Source organism: Salvelinus fontinalis, unplaced genomic scaffold (assembly GCF_029448725.1).
Source record: "Salvelinus fontinalis isolate EN_2023a unplaced genomic scaffold, ASM2944872v1 scaffold_0083, whole genome shotgun sequence".
Lineage (NCBI taxonomy): Eukaryota > Metazoa > Chordata > Actinopteri > Salmoniformes > Salmonidae > Salvelinus > Salvelinus fontinalis.
In genome coordinates this window covers 445484-464771 of record NW_026600292.1, presented here as the reverse complement: position 1 = coordinate 464771, position 19288 = coordinate 445484, and the positions used below count along the sequence as shown (strand labels likewise).

Here is a 19288-nt window from a genome sequence, read left to right as displayed (position 1 = left end):
CAGCTTCTATCTCAAGGCCACCAGACTGTTAAATAGCCATCAGTACCAGTACCCTGCTCTGAACTTAGTCACTGTCACTACCCGGCTACCACCCGGTTACTCAATCCTGCAACATAGGCTGTAGCCGTATGTTAATAGACATGGAGCACTGGTCACTTTATAATGTAACATTGGTCACTTTAATAATGTAACACTGGTCACTTTAATAATGTAACACTGGTCACTTTATAATGTAAAACTGGTCACTTTAATAATGTAACACTGGTCACTTTAATAACATAACACTGGTCACTTTAATAATGTAACACTGGTCACTTTAATAATGGAACACTGGTCACTTTAATAATGGAACACTGGTCTAATGTAGCCTGTTATCCGTATATAGTCTAATGTAGCCTGTTATCTATATATAGTCTAATGTAGCCTGTTCTCCATATTTAGTCTAATGTAGCATGTTATCTATATATATTCTAATGTAGCCTGTTATCCATATTTAGTCTAATGTAGCCTGTTATCCATATATAGTCTAATGTAGCCTGTTATCCATATATAGTCTAATGTAGCCTGTTATCTATATATAGTCTAATGTAGCCTGTTCTCCATATTTAGTCTAATGTAGCATGTTATCTATATATATTCTAATGTAGCCTGTTATCCATATTTAGTCTAATGTAGCCTGTTATCCATTACAGTCTAATGTATCCTGTTATCTATATATAGTCTAATGTAGCCTGTTATCCATATATAGTATAATGTAGCCTGTTATCCATATATAGTCTAATGTAGCCTGTTATCCATATATAGTCTAATGTAGCCTGTTATCCATATATAGTCTAATGTAGCCTGTTATCCATATATAGTCTAATGTAGCCTGTTATCCATATATAGTCTAATGTAGCCTGTTATCCATATATAGTCTAATGTAACCTGTTATCCATATATAGTCTAATGTAGCCTGTTATCCATATATAGTCTAATGTAGTCTGTTATCCATATATAGTCTAATGTAGCATGTTATCCATATATAGTCTAATGTTATCCATATATAGTCTAATGTAGCCTGTTATCCATATATAGTCTAATGTAGCCTGTTATCCATATATAGTCTAATGTAGCCTGTTATCTATATATAGTCTAATGTAGCCTGTTATCCATATATAGTCTAATGTAGCATGTTATCCATATATAGTCTAATGTAGTCTGTTATCCATATATAGTCTAATGTAGCCTGTTATCCATATATAGTCTAATGTAGCCTGTTGTCCATATATAGTCAACTGTAGCCTGTTACCATACACATATACACACACAGGCATTTTTTTACCCTGGTTAATAATTTCTTCCCCATGTAGATCAACACTCCTACACTGACAACCTTTATGAATACTGGGCCTGACGTAACAACCAAAACACAACTCAAAACATAACAAGAAGTAAAATGATACATTACCCTCAAGTATATGACTTATAACCAAAAACTATTTTTCGAGATATTGTCAAGACTTCTTACAGAGGGAAGTGTCTTGTCTTGTACAGTGAGTCAACTTATTGGCAGTGTGTGGAAACTGCTAGTAACTGTCAGTTCTGTGGTTGATACATATTTAAAGTAGAACACAAGTAGTTGATACAGAACTGTCCTTTCCTTCCTCTTTAAGACATTAACATGCATGAGGACCAGAACAGCATGTCAGAGAAGGGAGGTTACTGTATTAAAATGGGTCCTACATTTCTATAATGGACACAATGTCCCCCATTTCCACTTTCATTTAAATACAGAACCATGTTAACAATATGTTGACTATTCTATATGGAATGTTTATAATATATTAGAATGTGTTGCCTTGTCCCTCTGAGTTCTACATGGAACAGGTCAAAGTTCCATTTACATTTGGTCAGTTCCATGATGTCATTCATTCTATTCTGCTAATCAATTATATTTACACTCTTCATCAGCTACTGAAGGTTCCAGTGTTTTAGACTAGAGCGCTCCCTACTGGCATCTCAACATTACTGCACCATCCAAATAATAATGTCCTCGATAATGTTGGACTAATAAAACATAACAATCTGGAAATAGATCAGATAGAATGGTGAAACACAACACTGGCTACTTGACAAAGTCATATTTAACCACACATGTCTGTAGTATTACAACATAATATAATTATATAATTATTCATAATATAATTCCACTATAATTATGTTTAACTGTTGACCATTGTGTACAGTACTAGTAGTAGAGGCATCAGTATAATCACCATAGTGTTGCTGTATTGACTGTTAAGGCTGGTGTTTCTTAATCCTGGTCCTGGGGTGTTGTCATTAGTCACAGACCGTTGTGAAACATTTGGGCTGTTGCAAATGTTTTGCAATGGAAACTGTTTACCACATCGTTTTGCAACAAAAACAGTGTCTATTGGAAAAATTCACATAGGTCCCTTCCTGTTTTTTTTCTGTTTGCTCTGTTTGGTTACTAGAGTATACAATAGACAGTTTATGTTACAAAACGTTTTGCAACAGACCAAATTGTTTAGCAAATGGTATTAATTATTTCCCTATCAGCAGCACACCTGTAAGTAACTTTTAAGCACACAAACACTGATTTCTGTAGTAGTACATCATGCCGCTCTCATATGTGGCAGGAACTCCAGACAATCACGGATTATAAATGGAAAACCAGCCATGTCGTGGACAGCGGCTTCTTGCTACCTGATAAGCTAAACACCTTCTTCGCCCGCTTTGAGGATAACACAGTGCCGCCGACTTGGGCCGACGTCAGTAAGACATTTAAGCGTGTTAACCCTAATAAGGCTGCAGGCCCAGATGGTATCCCTAGCCGTGTCCTCAGAGCATGTGCAGATCAGCTGGCTGGAGTGTTTAAGGACATATTCAATCTCTCCATATCCCAGTCTGCTGTCGCCACTTGCTTCAAGATGTCCACCATTGTTCCTGCACCCAAGAAAGCCACGGTAACTAAACTAAATGACTATCACCCCGCAGCACTCACTTCTGTCATCATGAAGTGCTTTGAGATGGTAGTTAAGGATCATATCACCTCAACCTTACCCGACACCCTAGACTAACTGTCATTTGCATACCGCACCAATAGATCCATGGATGATGCAATCGCCATTGCACTGCACACTGCCGCATACCATCTAGACAAGAGGAATATCTACTGTGTGGAAGAATGCTGCTCATTGACTACAGCTCAGCCTTCAACACCATAGTATCCTCCAAGCTCATCATTAAGCTTTGGGCCCTGGTGACAAGCTTCAAGTTCCTCATCTTACATATCAATGACAATCTGAAATGGTCCACCCACACAGATTGTGTTGGGAAGAAGGCGCTACAGTGCCTCTTCAACCTCAGGAGGCTGAAAGAATTTGGCTTGGCCCCAAAGACAGGTCGCAATTGTAAATGAGAACTTGTTCTCAACTTGCTTACCTGGTTAAATAAAGGTGAAATAAATAAAATAAAAAAATAAAATAAAAAGACCCTCACAAACTTTTACAGATGCACCCTTCAGAGCATCCTGTCAGGCTTTATCACCGCCTGCTATGACAACGGCATCGTCCGCAACCGCAGGTCTCTCCAGAGGGTGGTGCAATAAGCTCAACGCGTCACCGGGAGCACACTGCATGCCCTTCAGGACATCTACAGCACCCGGTGTCACAGAAAGGCCAAGAAGATTATCAAATACCTCAGCCACCCGAGCAATGGCCTGTTCACCCCGCTATCATCCAGAAGGCGAGGTCATTACAGGTGCATCAAAGCTGCGACTGAGAGACTGAAAAACAGCTTCTATCTCAAAGCCATTAGACTGTTAAATAGCCATCACTAGCCGGCTACCACCCGGTTACTCAATCCTGCACCTTAGAGGCTGCTGCCCTATGTTAAGAACAAATTATTATTTACAATGACGGCCTACCCCGGCCAAACCTGGACGATGCTGTGCCAATTGTGCGCCTCCCTATGGGACTCCCAATCACGGCCGGATGTGATACAGCCTGGATTCGAACCAGGGACTGTGGTGACGCCTCTTGCCCTGAGATGCAGTGCCTTAGACCTCTGCGTCCATGTGTGTGTGTTAACTATTTAACTGTACTAGAATGGTTAACTGTACTAGAATTCCCATCACTCCTCATCTGCATCAAAGTGCTGTTGAAGGTTCCGTGTCCTAGACAAGAGCTCTGCCAACTAGCATCTCAACATTACTGCAGCGTCCAGTCTTCATGTAATGTCCTCATTTGGACAGTAATATATAATGCCAATATCATATTCTGTTACACTGTGGGTCCTTGAACAGTACTGGTCCATAATAATAATGTCCTCAATAATGCTGGGCTAATAAAACATTACAAACTAACAACAGATCAGATAGAATGGTGAAACACAACACTGGCTGCTTGACAAAGTCACATTTAAATCCAGTTCTCCATATATAGTCTAATGTAGCCTGTTATCCATATATAGTCTAATGTAGCCTGTTATCCATATATAGTCTAATGTAGCCTGTTATCCATATAGAGTCTAATGAAGCCTGTTATCCATATATAGTGTAATGTAGCCTGTTATCCATACATTTTATAATGTAGCCTGTTATTCATATATAGTCTAATGTAGCCTGTTATCCATATATAGTCTAATGTAGCCTGTCATCCATATATAGTCTAATGTAGCCTGTCATCTATATATAGTCTAATGTAGCCTGTTATCCATACATAGTCTAATGTAGCCTGTTGTCCATATATAGTCTAATGTAGCCTGTTATCCATATATAGTCTAATGTAGCCTGTTATCCATATATAGTCTAATGTAGTCTGTTATCCATATATAGTCTAATGTAGCATGTTATCCATATATAGTCTAATGTAGCATGTTATCCATATATAGTCTAATGTAGCCTGTTATCTATATATAGTCTAATGTAGCCTGTTATCCATATATAGTCTAATGTAGCATGTTGTACATCTAGTATGTGAATATAAAGTGCTAATGAAGTACATGCAGTATAATGTCCATATAAAGAACTCTGATATGGTTCAGGCTGTAGAGGTCTATGGATGACAGGATGGTGATGATAAACCAACAACATCTAAACTAACAACACTTACTGGCAGTGCAGAGAAACAGTGTGACACATTTTAACAGTGTGACACATTTTAAAAGTTGCCTAGTCGGGACGTTAAGACATTGACATGGATAAACAGCATGTCAGAAAAGGGTTGAATATCTTCCTTTGAGGTGTGGACCTACATTTTTAAGAGCCAAAATCTGACCCATTCCCATCACTCCTCACCAGCTGCATCAAAGTGCTACTGAAGGTTCCAGTGTTCTAGACTAGAGCTCCACCTACTGGCATCTCAACATTACTGCAGTGTTCTAGACTAGAGTTCTCCCTACTGGCATCTCAACATTACTGCAGTGTTCTACACTAGAGCTCCAGCTACTGGCATCTCAACATTACTGCAGTGTTCTAGACTAGAGGTCTCCCTACTGGCATCTCAACATTACTGCAGTGTTCTAGACTAGAGTTCTCCCTACTGGCATCTCAACATTACTGCAGTGTTCTAAACTAGAGGTCTCCCTACTGGCATCTCAACATTACTGCAGTGTTCTAGACTAGAGCTCTCCCTACTGGCATCTCAACATTACTGCAGCCTCCAGTCCTGATGTCCTTATTCATTTGTGCAGTAATATGAATAGAATGAATGGATACTGTTCCATTCATTTCAGTTATTCCTCCTATATCTCCACCCACAAGCCTCCTTTGTTGTACAGTACTGGTAGTGGCTTTATCTAGCAGAAGCATCAATGAACATCACCATAGCCTGCTGTATAGACTGTGTAATAAAACATAACAAACTGACAATACATCAGATTGAATGGTGAAACACAACACTGGCTACTTGACTAAGTCACATTTAATCACACAAACACTGATCTCTGTAGTTGTATAACATGACACTGTCATTCGGTCTGCTTCCCAAATGATACTCTAATTCCTATGTAGTGCACTACCTTTGACCAGGGCCCTATGGGCATGGTATGACTGTGTGCATGTGCGTGCCCTCTCAACTTGATTGGCGTGCAGTAAAGGATGTCAGGACAAAGTGTTTTTATTGTGACCACAAGTCACTCCGGTTCACTTTGGGTTCTTATACAACAGGGTTTCTAGGAGGAAAGAGATACATGGAAATAGAATTAACCATGTAAAGTTACACACACAATGCTATAGAATACTATTAGGCCTATACATATTCACACTACTGCATCACAAGTTTAAGATAAATATAATAAATCATGTTCTCAATTGAACACTATAAAGCTAAACGTGTCAGGATTCACCTAGCGGTCATGTTTTGGGGCTGTACAGACGTTTGATGTATTAGAATAATTGATTATGCTTATGTTATATTAATATAAGGGGAGGGGTTATAAGACCCCTCCCTCCTTACATGTATAGTAGGGTTTTAGACTACTGATTAACAATATATATATATATATATATATATATATATATATATATATTCATTGTAGAAGTTTAGTATTGTTCTACATTTGTATTTTAGTTATCTCTCTCTCTCTCTTTCTGCCTCATTATAAAGAGGCCCTTCTTAGAAATGTGTGACTTAGACAGAACTCTGCAGGAGAGTGAAGGAGATAAGACTAGGTAAACATTCCACAATAAATCAACTTTGGGGAAAGGGGACATTTACTGCTAAGTGTTTAGCTAACAATACAGGCCCTGTTTATACAGCTTTTTAGGCATGGTTTTGGTCCCAGGAGTAGAGGATGATGATGTAGGCAGTGACATCACCAGGGCGTGACTTAGGGTTTAATAAAACCACTGGAGACCTTTTGTTGGATGCAGAACTTACTCGGAAACATGCGTGCTACGTTCCTGATTGTCAACTTCTGTCTGCAATTTCATTAATAAAGAATGACTTAATTAAATATATTGTCATAATGCTAATTTCACCATTGAGCCAATGATAATACGAAAGAAACACACCCTAACACATGCATAATATTGTAGTGGCTGAATCACATATCACACATGAACATTGACGACTAAATGGTAAGCAGGCCCAGGCAGGGCCTGGCTAGCATTAGCCATGTCAAGTCTGCTATAAGGCTAGGATAAAGTACCAGGCCTGGAAAATAACCACCATGTTGGATAGGCACTCCCACTGTAGCATACAATCACACCAGTAAGGACTGAAAGGTGAGATAATTGCATCAGACTGAACAGCCCCAATGTAAACTTAGCATTATCATTAGCGGTAGGCTACAAAGCTTTAGCAGGCTAGCTAGCTCATGCTAACAAATGATCAGTAAAGGCACAAAAACTCAGCAAAAAAATTAACATCCTCTCACAGTCAAATGCGTTTATTTTCAGCAAACTCAACATGTGTAAATATTTGTATGAAGATAACAAGATTCAACAACTGAGACATAAACTGAACAAGTTCCACAGACATGTGACTAACTGAAACTGAATAATGTGTCCCTGAACAAAGGGGGGGGGGATCAAAATCAAAGTAACAGTCAGTATCTGGTGTGGCCACCAGCTGCATTAAGTACTGCAGTACATCTCCTCCTCATGGACTGCACCATATTTGCCAGTTCTTGCTGTGAGATGTTACTCCACTCTTCCACCAAGGCACTTGCAAGTTCCCGGACATTTCTGGGGGGAATGGAACTACCCTCCATGTCATATTGTGTCTCTGTGTTTCAAAAATGACAATAAATAATATTTCATGTAATTGGTTGTGTGCTCCTTCTGAAAGTGTCTTTGTATATTTTGTACTGACATGATGATGATGATGGTGAATAAACCACTACTGCTCTCCAAACCAATATAAATGTATTATTTGTAGTTACTGTATAGTACAGTACAAGAGGTGTGATTTTGAAAACTGTTATTTTTTTCTCCACAGAAAATACTGTTATAACATTACGTTTATTCTTAAAAGTGTATTTGTTTATATATTTAACACTTCACACATTAGTTAACAAAAATGTTTTTAAATAAAAGCGGTAAGAAATATTGCATTAAGCAGAACTCTTTCCTGGACATTGAAGCAAAATCGTGTCATAACTTTGTCATAAAACAATTAAAACTATTTATAAAAGAATCAATCAACCTTCTACTATGTGTATCATCTAATAGTAGAATATGAAGTAATAACATGTAATAGAAACACAATATATATTGTTGTTAGACCTTCATATACAGTCTCACAAGTTTGATGATTGTTTCAGAAACATAAAATAAAAAAATAAATAGCCTTATAATATATAACTGGACCTTGAGGTTGGCTACTTCATAAATTCAAAGGTTTTGTCAAATGTTCTTGTAATCAGAAATATATATATTTTTAAATGTTTTACTTAAAAACAACTAAACTAAAACAATTCAAATGTTGTTGTAATCAGAAATATATATTTTTAAAAATGTTTTACTTAAAAACAGCTAAACTAAAACAATTCAAATGTTAAGGTCCCTTTCTTATTCATCATAGTTTAAAAGGCATAACTGACCCTAGATCAGCACTCCTACTCTGAGTGTGAATACAGTAGTCCTGTGGTTCAGTTGGTAGAGCATGGTGCTGACCCTAGATCAGCACTCCTACTCTGAGTGTGCATACAGTAGTCCTGTGTGACTCAGTTTGTACAGAATGGCTCACAGGTTCTATTCCTGCTGGGACTTACCATATGAAGGATTTATGCACCCATGACTGTAATGACTGAGTGAATGACTTTGGATAAAAGTACCTGCCAGATGGCGTATATTATTACATACTATTATAAACTGGGTAGTTTGGTTCCTGGAAGCTGACTGGCTTCAGAAGTGTGTACTGTATATCAGACAATATACCACGGGTATGACGCACAAAAACGTTACTGCTACTATAAACTGGTGACCAACGTAATTAGACGAGTACATAATCATACCCATACCCATAATCATACCCATGGTATATGGTCTGATATACCACGCCTTTCAGCAAATCAGCATTCAGGGCTCGAACCACCCGGTTTATAATGGCCAATGTTTCACACCCCCTCATGCCTTATGTCACTTAGTAAAATATAAGGTTCCAGATATACAAGGTTTTTGTCAAACCTGGTGTGTTCAAGTCTTCTTGGTTCTGGGTATGTTGTGTTCAAGTCTTCTTGGTTCTGGGTTTGTTGTGTTCAAGTCTTCTTGGTTCTGGGTTTGTTGTGTTCAAGTCTTCTTGGTTCTGGGTTTGTTGTGTTCAAGTCTTCTTGGTTCTGGGTTTGTTGTGTTCAAGTCTTCTTGGTTCTGGGTTTGTTGTGTTCAGGTCTTCTTGGTTCTGGGTTTGTTGACTGTACTGTAGAGCACAAAGGGCTCCTCTTCAGCTGCTTGTGCTGCTGTGGGTCTGAAGAGAGAAACAGAAATGAAACAAAACCTGTGTACCATTTGGAACGCAGAGAGAACAGCTCATAAAAACCATCATCACATCACTCCCTCATTTAGACAGGTCATAGTAATTAAAAAAGAAAGAAGGACCAAGGCACTCTTTCTACTAGGTCATAGTAATTGTCTTGAGGTGTCCATTGTTGGGTTGGTAGGAAATGACATCACTAGTGGTCACGGAGGTCAACTGTTTTGCATATTGATGACATCTCCTACAATAAGAAGCAGCATATGAATGACCTTATTGCAGAATATGGTCACAGCAGTGAGGCGGCTACATTTCACAGCAGCTTATTGCACATCCTCATCCTGTTTCTGGTGTTGAGGCATGAATTACCTTAATGCAGAATATGCATTACTGATGACATTATCATTGTCTACTCCTCCAATGAGCACATGGCCGTAACTACATATGAGGACACCGACGTTTCGGACCTCGTTCACTTTTTTCTAATTTGAAAATAGTAAGAATAGCCTAATACATATGCTGTACACAATAAAGAAAATGATTTACGCATCAACATCTAAATATTGCTCCCAGCGTTGATCAAAGCTCATATTCTTGATCTGACTAATCAATCCTGCATCTTTTTGAACAAGTGGAATCATTAACTGTGGTTTGTTCGTTATGTTTGCCTGCTTCCCCCGGATCTTTCTCCCTGATTTACTTTTTGCAGCACATTCACCATTCTCTCAAGTATCTAATTCCCCTTCTCGCGGCACAGGCCGAGGGCGACATGAAACTAAATACCCCAGCTCACAGGTTGCTCTGCTGACAGTCTGTTTGCGAGATGCCGGACAAAAGTATTTTTTTTTTAACTGTCCCGCGACTCCTGCTGTGTCTACAGACATCCCCCAAACAACAAATCACTCTCAGAGAATGAGTACACAACTGGTAAATAGTCTCTTATAGATACATACTGTAAGTCAGTCAGTCAGGTCGGGGGGATAGTTGCAGCAGAGACTTATATTACAGTAACATTGAAGGTCTCTGTTTGGTATTACTTAGCCAGCTAGAAGGATGAAGTTAGAAGCTAACGTTAAACAGAGCCTACCTCAGCAGGAGTAAACCATACACTACTAAGTCCTTTACAGAGAGTAGGCTACTGAGACAGACACTGATGTGGCACTCAGTGGAAAGGCAGGCTGCAATGCAGGTAGAAGTAGAGGAGACATAGAGAGACATAGAGAGAGAGAGAGAGAGAGAGAGAGAGAGAGAGAGAGAGAGAGAGAGAGAGAGAGAGAGAGAGAGAGAGAGAGAGAGAGAGAGAGAGAGAGAGAGAGAGAGAGAGAGAGAGAGAGAGAGAGAGAGAGAGAGAGAGAGAGAGAGAGAGAGAGAGAGAGAGAGAGAGAGAGAGAGAGAGAGAGCAAGCAGAGAGAGAGGTTTTTACAGGGGTCCCCAAACTTGGAGTCGGGGCCCATGTGGGGTCCCTTGATAAAACTCTGTACTGATCTAATCAAACACTTTAGGAACATAAAAAAATAAATGTTTCAATATGAACATCTCCACAGGACCTATCTTCCCTATATAGCTATATATATATATATATATATATATATATATATATATAAAGACATGTTTCAATATGAACATCTCCACAGCACCTATCTTCCCTATAGTCCTACATTATAATACTATCAACATGCAAACAATACAGTTCTAGAAATGTCACACGTTTCTGTTTCTTCTGTGATTAGTGTGTTTGGTTGTAAACAAGCAAACTTCTCCTTTAATGCTGTGTGTTCACAATGTTCTAGTATTGACTCCATATTGTTGTAATGGCAGAATATGCTCACTGGGTGGCAGAACTGAGGAGGTTGAATTTCACAGCAGCGTATTGGACATCTTGGTCCTGTTTCTGTGGTTGATGCAGCTGGACGGTGGAGTACAGAGGCACTTCCTGGTTTTTGGAGCGAGAGAAGTGGACGCTGGCGTAGTGAACATCATCCTGGTCGTCTGTGGCTGCTGTCTGTGCTGCAGTAGAGGTCATGACCATGCCTGAGATGTTGTCATACACTGGACTAGAGTCTCCCTGATGGAGAGAGAGAACAGACAAAATGAGGAGTGGAAATGTTCCACAAAGAATACACAGTCATCACAGTCATCTTCTGATTCCAACAGACTCACCTGTCCATCGTCTGCTGTGTCTCTTGTGTTGGAGGTGGATGTGGAGACCTTCTTCCTGTTGTACATTAATGAATGTATGAAGATATCAATCAATTAATAAATTAAGTTACTTTTATTTTTTATTTTTTATTTTTTTAACCTTTATTTAACTAGGCAATTCAGTTAAGAACAAATTCAAATTTACAATGACTAAAGTGAAATTATATAAAAAGATATGCAATCTCACTCACCTGAACCACATGAGTCCAGAGAGACAGAGGATGAGAACCAGAACAACCACTATGATTCCTACAGCTGCAGTCACAACTGATGTTTGTTTCCCTGTAATAAAATATGGATGATATGAGTACATGGCATGTTCTTATAATATAAAATCTAACACATTATAGAATATCAACACAATACGTGTTCATATTTTGGGATCTTATAATACTTGTGACATCATAAGCCAACACATAATTATAAACCAAAGTGTAATCAGTCAAAACACAATGATTAAGATCAGCTTGAAACCTGTCAATTTGTATTGAAGTATTGAAGATGTAACTTTACCTGCTACAATGATCATCAGAGCTGTAGAGTTCATAGATCCTCTTCCATTCTGGGCCTCACAGTAATATTCTCCTCTGTCCTCAGAGCTGATGTTAGTGATGCTGTAACTCTGTCCTGATGCTTTTGGTGAGGCCACGTTCTTCTTGTACCAGGTGTATTTGTCCACAGGTGGGTTGGCAACACTGCTGCAGGTCAGAGTCACTGATCTGCCCTCCACTATTTCACCAGAGGGACTGACTGACACTGAGGTGTTCTTTGGAGCGTCTGGAAAAGGAGAATTCGTCAGAGGATTATAAAGGTGCAATTACAACCTCACATGACATATATCAAAATATGTGAAGCCAGACTATCAAAAATAAGAATCCACTTACACAAAACATTAACAGGAACACATGTGATACTGAGCTGTACTTTACTCACATCTCACATCAATGTCGATAGACTCAGACGTCCCTGTCTTCATCCCATTCCAGGCCTCACAGTAGTACTCTCCAGTGTCAGATGACTTGATATGATTGAAGACAAGATGTGGTCCTGTGTTCACATAGGAGAACTGATAGTGGCCTCCATTCTTCTTGTACCAGGTATAACGTTTCACAGGTGGGTTGGCATCACTGCTGCAGGTCAGAGTCACTGAACTGCCCTCCACTATTCCACCAGAGGGACTGACTGACACTGAGGTGTTCCTTGGACCATCTGGTGTTGAAGATGACAGAAAAAATAACAACTCATATACCATGTAAGGAAGCAAGAGATGATGTAAATTAGTATAGATTAGTATATTACACTGACATGTAGAACCATGTATTACAGAGATGGTGTAAATTAGTATAGATTAGTATATTACACTGACATGTAGAACCATGTATAACAGAGATGATGTAAATTAGTATAGATTAGTATATTACACTGACATGTAGAACCATGTAATACAGAGATGATGTAAATTAGTATAGATTAGTATATTACACTGACATGTAGAACCATGTAATACAGAGATGATGTAAATAAGTATAGATTAGTATATTACACTGACATGTAGAACCATGTAATACAGAGATGATGTAAATTAGTATAGATTAGTATATTACACTGACATGTAGAACCATGTAATACAGAGATGATGTAAATAAGTATAGATAAGTATGTTACACTGACATGTAGAACCATGTATTACAGAGATGATGTCAATGACTTTCACTGTAGATATATCAACACCCCATGTACTCACATCTGACAGTGAGAGTCTCCTCTGGAGAGAGGATTCTCTCAAAGCCTTTTACAGCACAGGAGTAGTTCCCTGCATCCTCACTGCTGACTGGGTCTAGGATCAGCCTGTTATAACTGATGACTGGGTCTAGGATCAGACTGTTATAACTGCTGACTGGGTTGGTTAGATGTTGTCTGTTCTTGTACCAGATGTAGGTGGGGTGGAGACCGACTGTACATTGGGTTCTACATCTCAGTGTGACTCTCTCCCCCTCAGACACAGACGTAGGATCCATCTCCAACAGGATATCTAAGAGGAAACATCAGTCATATTTGACTCCAGACAGGCTTGTCATGTGATTAGACTTGTTCTATTACAGTACTAACTGTAGGTGGAGTATTACCTGTGACAGTCAAGATCACACCAGGAAGGCCAGAAAATCTCCCCTTATTTGTTGTTAGTAATCTGAATTTGTATTCAGCCGAGTCATTCTCTGTCAGGTGTGTTATTGTCATGGTGTGGTGGTTCTCTGTGGTCCTATTGTACTCCACACGACCTGCATACTCTGGATATGTACTGAGATCTACAGGGTGTTTCTGTGTAAACCAGAATGAACCTTGTTCTATATAACTAGTGGGATGAGTGTAAGAGCAGGATATGTCCACTGTGGAGCCCTTCAAGACACAGATTCTCCTCTTGGTGTAAGTCACCCTCCAGCAGTTGTGACCCTGATCACCTGAAACATAGAGGCTCTCTGTAATAGTTTTAACTTGTCATGTTTCTTTAGGTGCAAAGTAAAGAAGTTAACTGTTCATTTCAAGTCGTTTCAGTATAAATCATAACCATTTGAGCTGTTGGTATTGCTAGAGTGAAACACTGTGTTTGAATCAACACTTTTTTTCCCACTCACACACTGCAGGAGAGCGGAGAACCTCATGACCTTTTACAGCACAGGAGAAGCTGTCTACATAGTTACTGGAGACTGGGTCTTTGTACTTGGGGGAGATGCTCTCATCTAGATGTTGTCCGTTCTTGTACCAGATGTATGTGGGGTTACCAGTCAGAGTACAGGTGGTTTTACAGGTCAGTTTGTAGTAATATATCCTCTCCACCTTTAGATCTGAAGGGAGAGGATATGAAACAATAATGGAGGAAGTCTGTCAGCCACCACCATTTCACTGTTCTCATAGAACATGTAATAAATGACTTGACTTGTACTATACTATTTATTCAGTACCTGTGAGACTGAGAGTGAATCCATATGAGCTATATTTCCAGTCTGAATACTGGTGTGTTTTATATCTGAAGTAATATGTTGCTATGTCTCTCTGTCTCAGGTCTGTGATTCTCAGGATGCAGTCCTTCTCTGTAGTTCCACGGTACTCCACACGACCTTCATAATTAGGGTCCCATCTCAGATCATAAGGCTTACCATTCAACCGTGTGTTATACCAGACCATCTTTGTGACTTGAGTCACACTGGGAACAGGACAGCGCAGGTCCACTGATGACCCCTTTAAGGCACAGACACTCATCACAGTATATTGTCCCAGAACACCTGAAACACAGTGTCACAGGACTCAACCATGAGAGAATTTCATTTGTGACGTCAAGACTATAAAGAAACAGACATTACAATAATACATCCAAATGCATGTAAACATGTGTAGCATACTGTAGGACCCATCTACTCAAATGCACATTCCCTTATATCATTCTAGTATTCATTTCAATATACATCATGGAAGTAAAAAGCACTGGTGGCCAGGGTAGGGGTCAATCCCATTTAAATTCCAGTCAATTCAGAAAGTAAAACAAATTACAATTCCACATTGTAAAGGCAGCCTTCCCTCTCTTCACGAGAAGAGAGAGTGTAGCAGGGATCGGACCAACACGCAGCGTAGCCAGTGCTCAACATGTTTAATTACGACAAATAAACGTGAACACTTACAAAACAAAATAACAAATGTGGCAAACCGATACAGTCCTTTCGGGTGCAGACAAAACACAAAGACAGGAAACACTCTTAACAAACTACAAAACAATAAACGACGTAAACAGGCCTGAACATGTGAACTTACAGACAACGAAGAACGCACGAACAGGTACAGACTAAACAAAACGAAACAGTCCCGTGTGGTACAAACACTGACACGGAAGACAATCACCAACAAACAAACGGTGTGAACAGCCTACCTTAACCTCTTTGGACTGCAGGGGCAGTATTGAGTAGCCCGGATAAAAGGTGCCCATTTCAAACGGCCTCGTACTCATTTCTTGCTCGTACAATATGCATATTATTATTACTATTGGATAGAAAACACTCTCTAGTTTCTAAAACCATTTGAATTATATCTGTGAGTAAAACAGAACTCCTTTTGCAGCAAACTTCCTGACAGGAAGTGGAAAATCTGAAATTGATGCTCTGTTCTAGGGCCTGCCTATTAATGCACTTGATATTTATTAGTATAGATGCACTTCATACGTCTTCCACTAGATGTCGACAGGCAGTGAGAGAAGAAATGGAGTGTGTAACTTGATCTGGGGTCGAACAAAAGCTCTCGACATGACGTGTCACCAGTTTCCTGTTTTCTGGAGAGCGCGTGAAGGGACCTGGTTTTGCCTTCTGATAAGCTGTCGTTATGGACGACTAATATCTCCGGCTTTGATTTTATTTGATACATGTGACAATATCATCGTAAAGTATGTTTTTTCAATATAGTTTTATTAGATTATTGAAATTTATTCGGGACGTTAGGCGTGTTGCGTTGTGTGCCTTTGTTCAGGAAGGAGAGCTTTGCGCTACTTTGCTAGCTTTCCGTGCTAATTGACTGGAGAAGAGGACATTCTAAATCCAAACAACGATTGTTCTAGACAAAGGACCCCTTGTACAACATTCTGATGAAAGATCATCAAAAGTAGGACCCATTTTATGATGCTATTTCATATATCTGTCGAACATATTGTACTAGTCGTTTGTGCCCAGATTTTGGGTACTCTCTCGCTATACCTAAGCTGGATGTCGTAATGAAGTTATTTTTAGAATACTAACACGGCGATTGCATTAAGAACTAGTGTATCTATCATTTCCTATACAACATGTATTTTTTAGTAACGTTTATGTATAGTTATTTGGTCAGAATAGTTGAGTGCCATAAAAAAATCCGGATGTTGTGGGAAAAAGATGCTACGTTAGCACAATGTATAACCACTGATTTCAGCTCTAAATATGCACAATTTCTAACAAAACATAAGTGTATGTATAACCTGATGTTATAGGACTGTCATCTGATGAAGCTTATCAAGGTTAGCCAAAAATTATATATCTTTTGCTGGTTTATTCGCTATCGCTAACGTGCCTATTGCTATCGCTAACGTGCCTTGATGAATGAATGTGGTAGTGTGGTAGGCTATTGTAGTAAGCTAATATAATGCTATATTGTGTTTTCGCTGTAAAACACTTAAAAAAATTGAAATATTGGCTGGATTCACAAGATGTTTGTCTTTAATTTGATATACACCATCGATTTTTCAGAAATGTTTTATGATGAGTATTTAGGTATTTGACGTTGGTGTCTGTAATTACTCTGGCTGCTTCGGTCCTATTTGTGATGGTAGCTGTGATGGTAGCTGCAATGTAAAACTGATTTATACCTCAAATATGCAAATTTTTCGAACAAAACATAGATTTATTGTATAACATGTTATAAGACTGTCATCTGATTAAGTTGTTTCTTGGTTAGTTTGGTTGGTTCTTGGTTAGTTAGGTTGGCTTTGTGCATGCTACCTGTGCTGTGAAAAATGTCTGTCCTTTTTTTGTATTTGGTGGTGAGCTAACATAAATATATGTGGTGTTTTCGCTGTAAAACATTTAAAAAATCGGACATGTTGGCTGGATTCACAAGATGTTTATCTTTCATATGCTGTATTGGACTTGTTAATGTGTGAAAGTTAACTTCTTGACACTAGGGGGGCGCCATTTCGACTTTGTAAAAATTCGTTCCCAAATTAAACTGCCTCGTACTCAATTCTTGCTCGTACAATATGCATATTATTATTACTATTGGATAGAAAACACTCTCTAGTTTCGAAAACCGTTTGAATTATTTCTCCGAGTGAAACAGAACTCATTCTGCAGCACATTTCCTGTCAGGGAGTGAGATTTCAGAAATCGAGGTCCCTGTTCTGAGGTCAGTTTATAAGTCCCCATGTAAGCCATCGGGCTACATGCACTGCATACGCCTTCCTCTAGATGTCAGTAAGCGGGGTGAATTTGAATGGAGTGGATTGCGCAATCTGGGTCCCTATATAAGACCGTGGAACGGAAGTACCGTTCTTTTCAACGGGGTGCCTGGCGCAGCAGGGACATCACAGTGGCCTCCTGCAAAGCTTTCGTTTTAGCAGTTCTATATCTCCGGTCATGTTTTTATTCGTTATAGTTGTTAAAGACATCATAAGGTAGTTAATTTAAACCGACTTATAGCAGTTTATATCAGTTTATTGCGATTTTCCTGGATTTCTTTGTGATGCGCTTTCACGAGTTGGACACCTCTCCAGTGGGTGGCTATCGTTAGCTGCTATTTCCACATGAGAAGAGGACATCTTTCAACCAAAAGACGATTGTTCTGGAGAAAGGACACCTTGCCCAAGATTCTGATGGAAGCTCGCAAATAGTAAGCAATCTTTATGTTGTTAATTTGTATTTATGTTGACAAATGTCAAATAATAATTCCGCCATGATTTTCGGTGCGGTCTCGCTTTAGCGCACGCTGTATGCTGAAGTAACGTTAATTTTAAAAATGTAACACAGCGATTGCATTAAGAACTAATTTGTCTTTCATTTGCTGTCCAACTTGTATTTTTTAGTCAAGTTTATGAATAGTTTTCGATTAGAATAGGTGCCTCTCCAAGATGGCGCCGGACAGATTGCTTGAAGTTTTGGCCACTAATCACATTGTATAACCACGATTTGTGCCGCTAAATATGCACATTTTCGAACAAACTCTATATGCATTGTGTAATATGATGTTATAGGACTGTCATCTGAAGAATTCTGAGAAGGTTAGAGAAAAAATTAATATATTTTGGTGGTTTATACGTTATCGCTATTTTTGGCTTGAATCAATGCTGTTGTGATGTTTGCTATTGTGGTAAGCTAATATAACGCTATATTGTGTTTTCACTGTAAAACACTTAGAAAATCTGAAATATTGTCTGGATTCACAAGATCTGTGTCTTTCATTTGATGTACGCTGTGTATTTTTAAGAAATGTTTTATGATGAGTAATTAGGTAATACACGATGGTCTCTGTAGTTATTCTAGTCGCTTTGGTGAGAGTTGTGATGGTGGCTACAATGGTAAACTATGATTTATACCTGAAATATACACATTTTTCTAACAAAACATATGCTATACAATAAATATGTTATCAGACTGTCATCTGATGAAGTTGTTTCTTGATTAGTGGCTATTTATATCTTTATTTGGTCGAATTTGTGATAGCTACTGATGCAGTAAAAAAATGGTGGAGTAAGAAAAGTGGTGTCTTTTGCTAACGTGGTTAGCTAATAGATGTACATATTGTGTCTTCCCTGTAAAACATTTTAAAAATCAGAAATGATGGCTGGATTCACAAGATGTGTATCTTTCATTTGGTGTCTTGGACTTGTGATTTAATGAAAATTTTATTATATGATACCCCTGTGGCTTTAGGCTAGGCTATGCTAGTCAGCTTTTTTGATGGGGGGGTCCCGGATCAGGGTTTGTGAGGCGTTAGAGGTTAAATATTTAAAAAATATATATTTTGAATTTCGCGCCCTGCACTCGAAGTGGCTGTTGTCATATTGTGCCCGGCTTCGGGCTTGCAGCCCAAAGAAGTTAATATGGTTCTCAATCAGAGGAAACGTGAAACACCTGCCCCTGATTGAGAACCATATAAGGCTAATT

The 19288-nt window shown here is 38.9% G+C and overlaps 1 protein-coding gene across 1 annotated transcript; it reads right to left on the bottom strand.

Annotated features, from left to right (window-relative positions):
* Positions 1–7363: 7363 nt before the first annotated feature.
* Positions 7364–12594, bottom strand: LOC129842988 (B-cell receptor CD22-like). The gene is made up of 6 exons (XM_055911710.1): positions 12552–12594; positions 12132–12395; positions 11810–11900; positions 11580–11634; positions 11249–11484; positions 7364–9413 (listed from the first exon to the last, which is right to left on the bottom strand). Exons 1-6 carry the CDS (start codon positions 12592–12594, stop codon positions 9332–9334), a joined length of 771 nt encoding a protein of 256 aa, XP_055767685.1. The 3' UTR covers positions 7364–9331.
* Positions 12595–19288: the final 6694 nt, after the last annotated feature.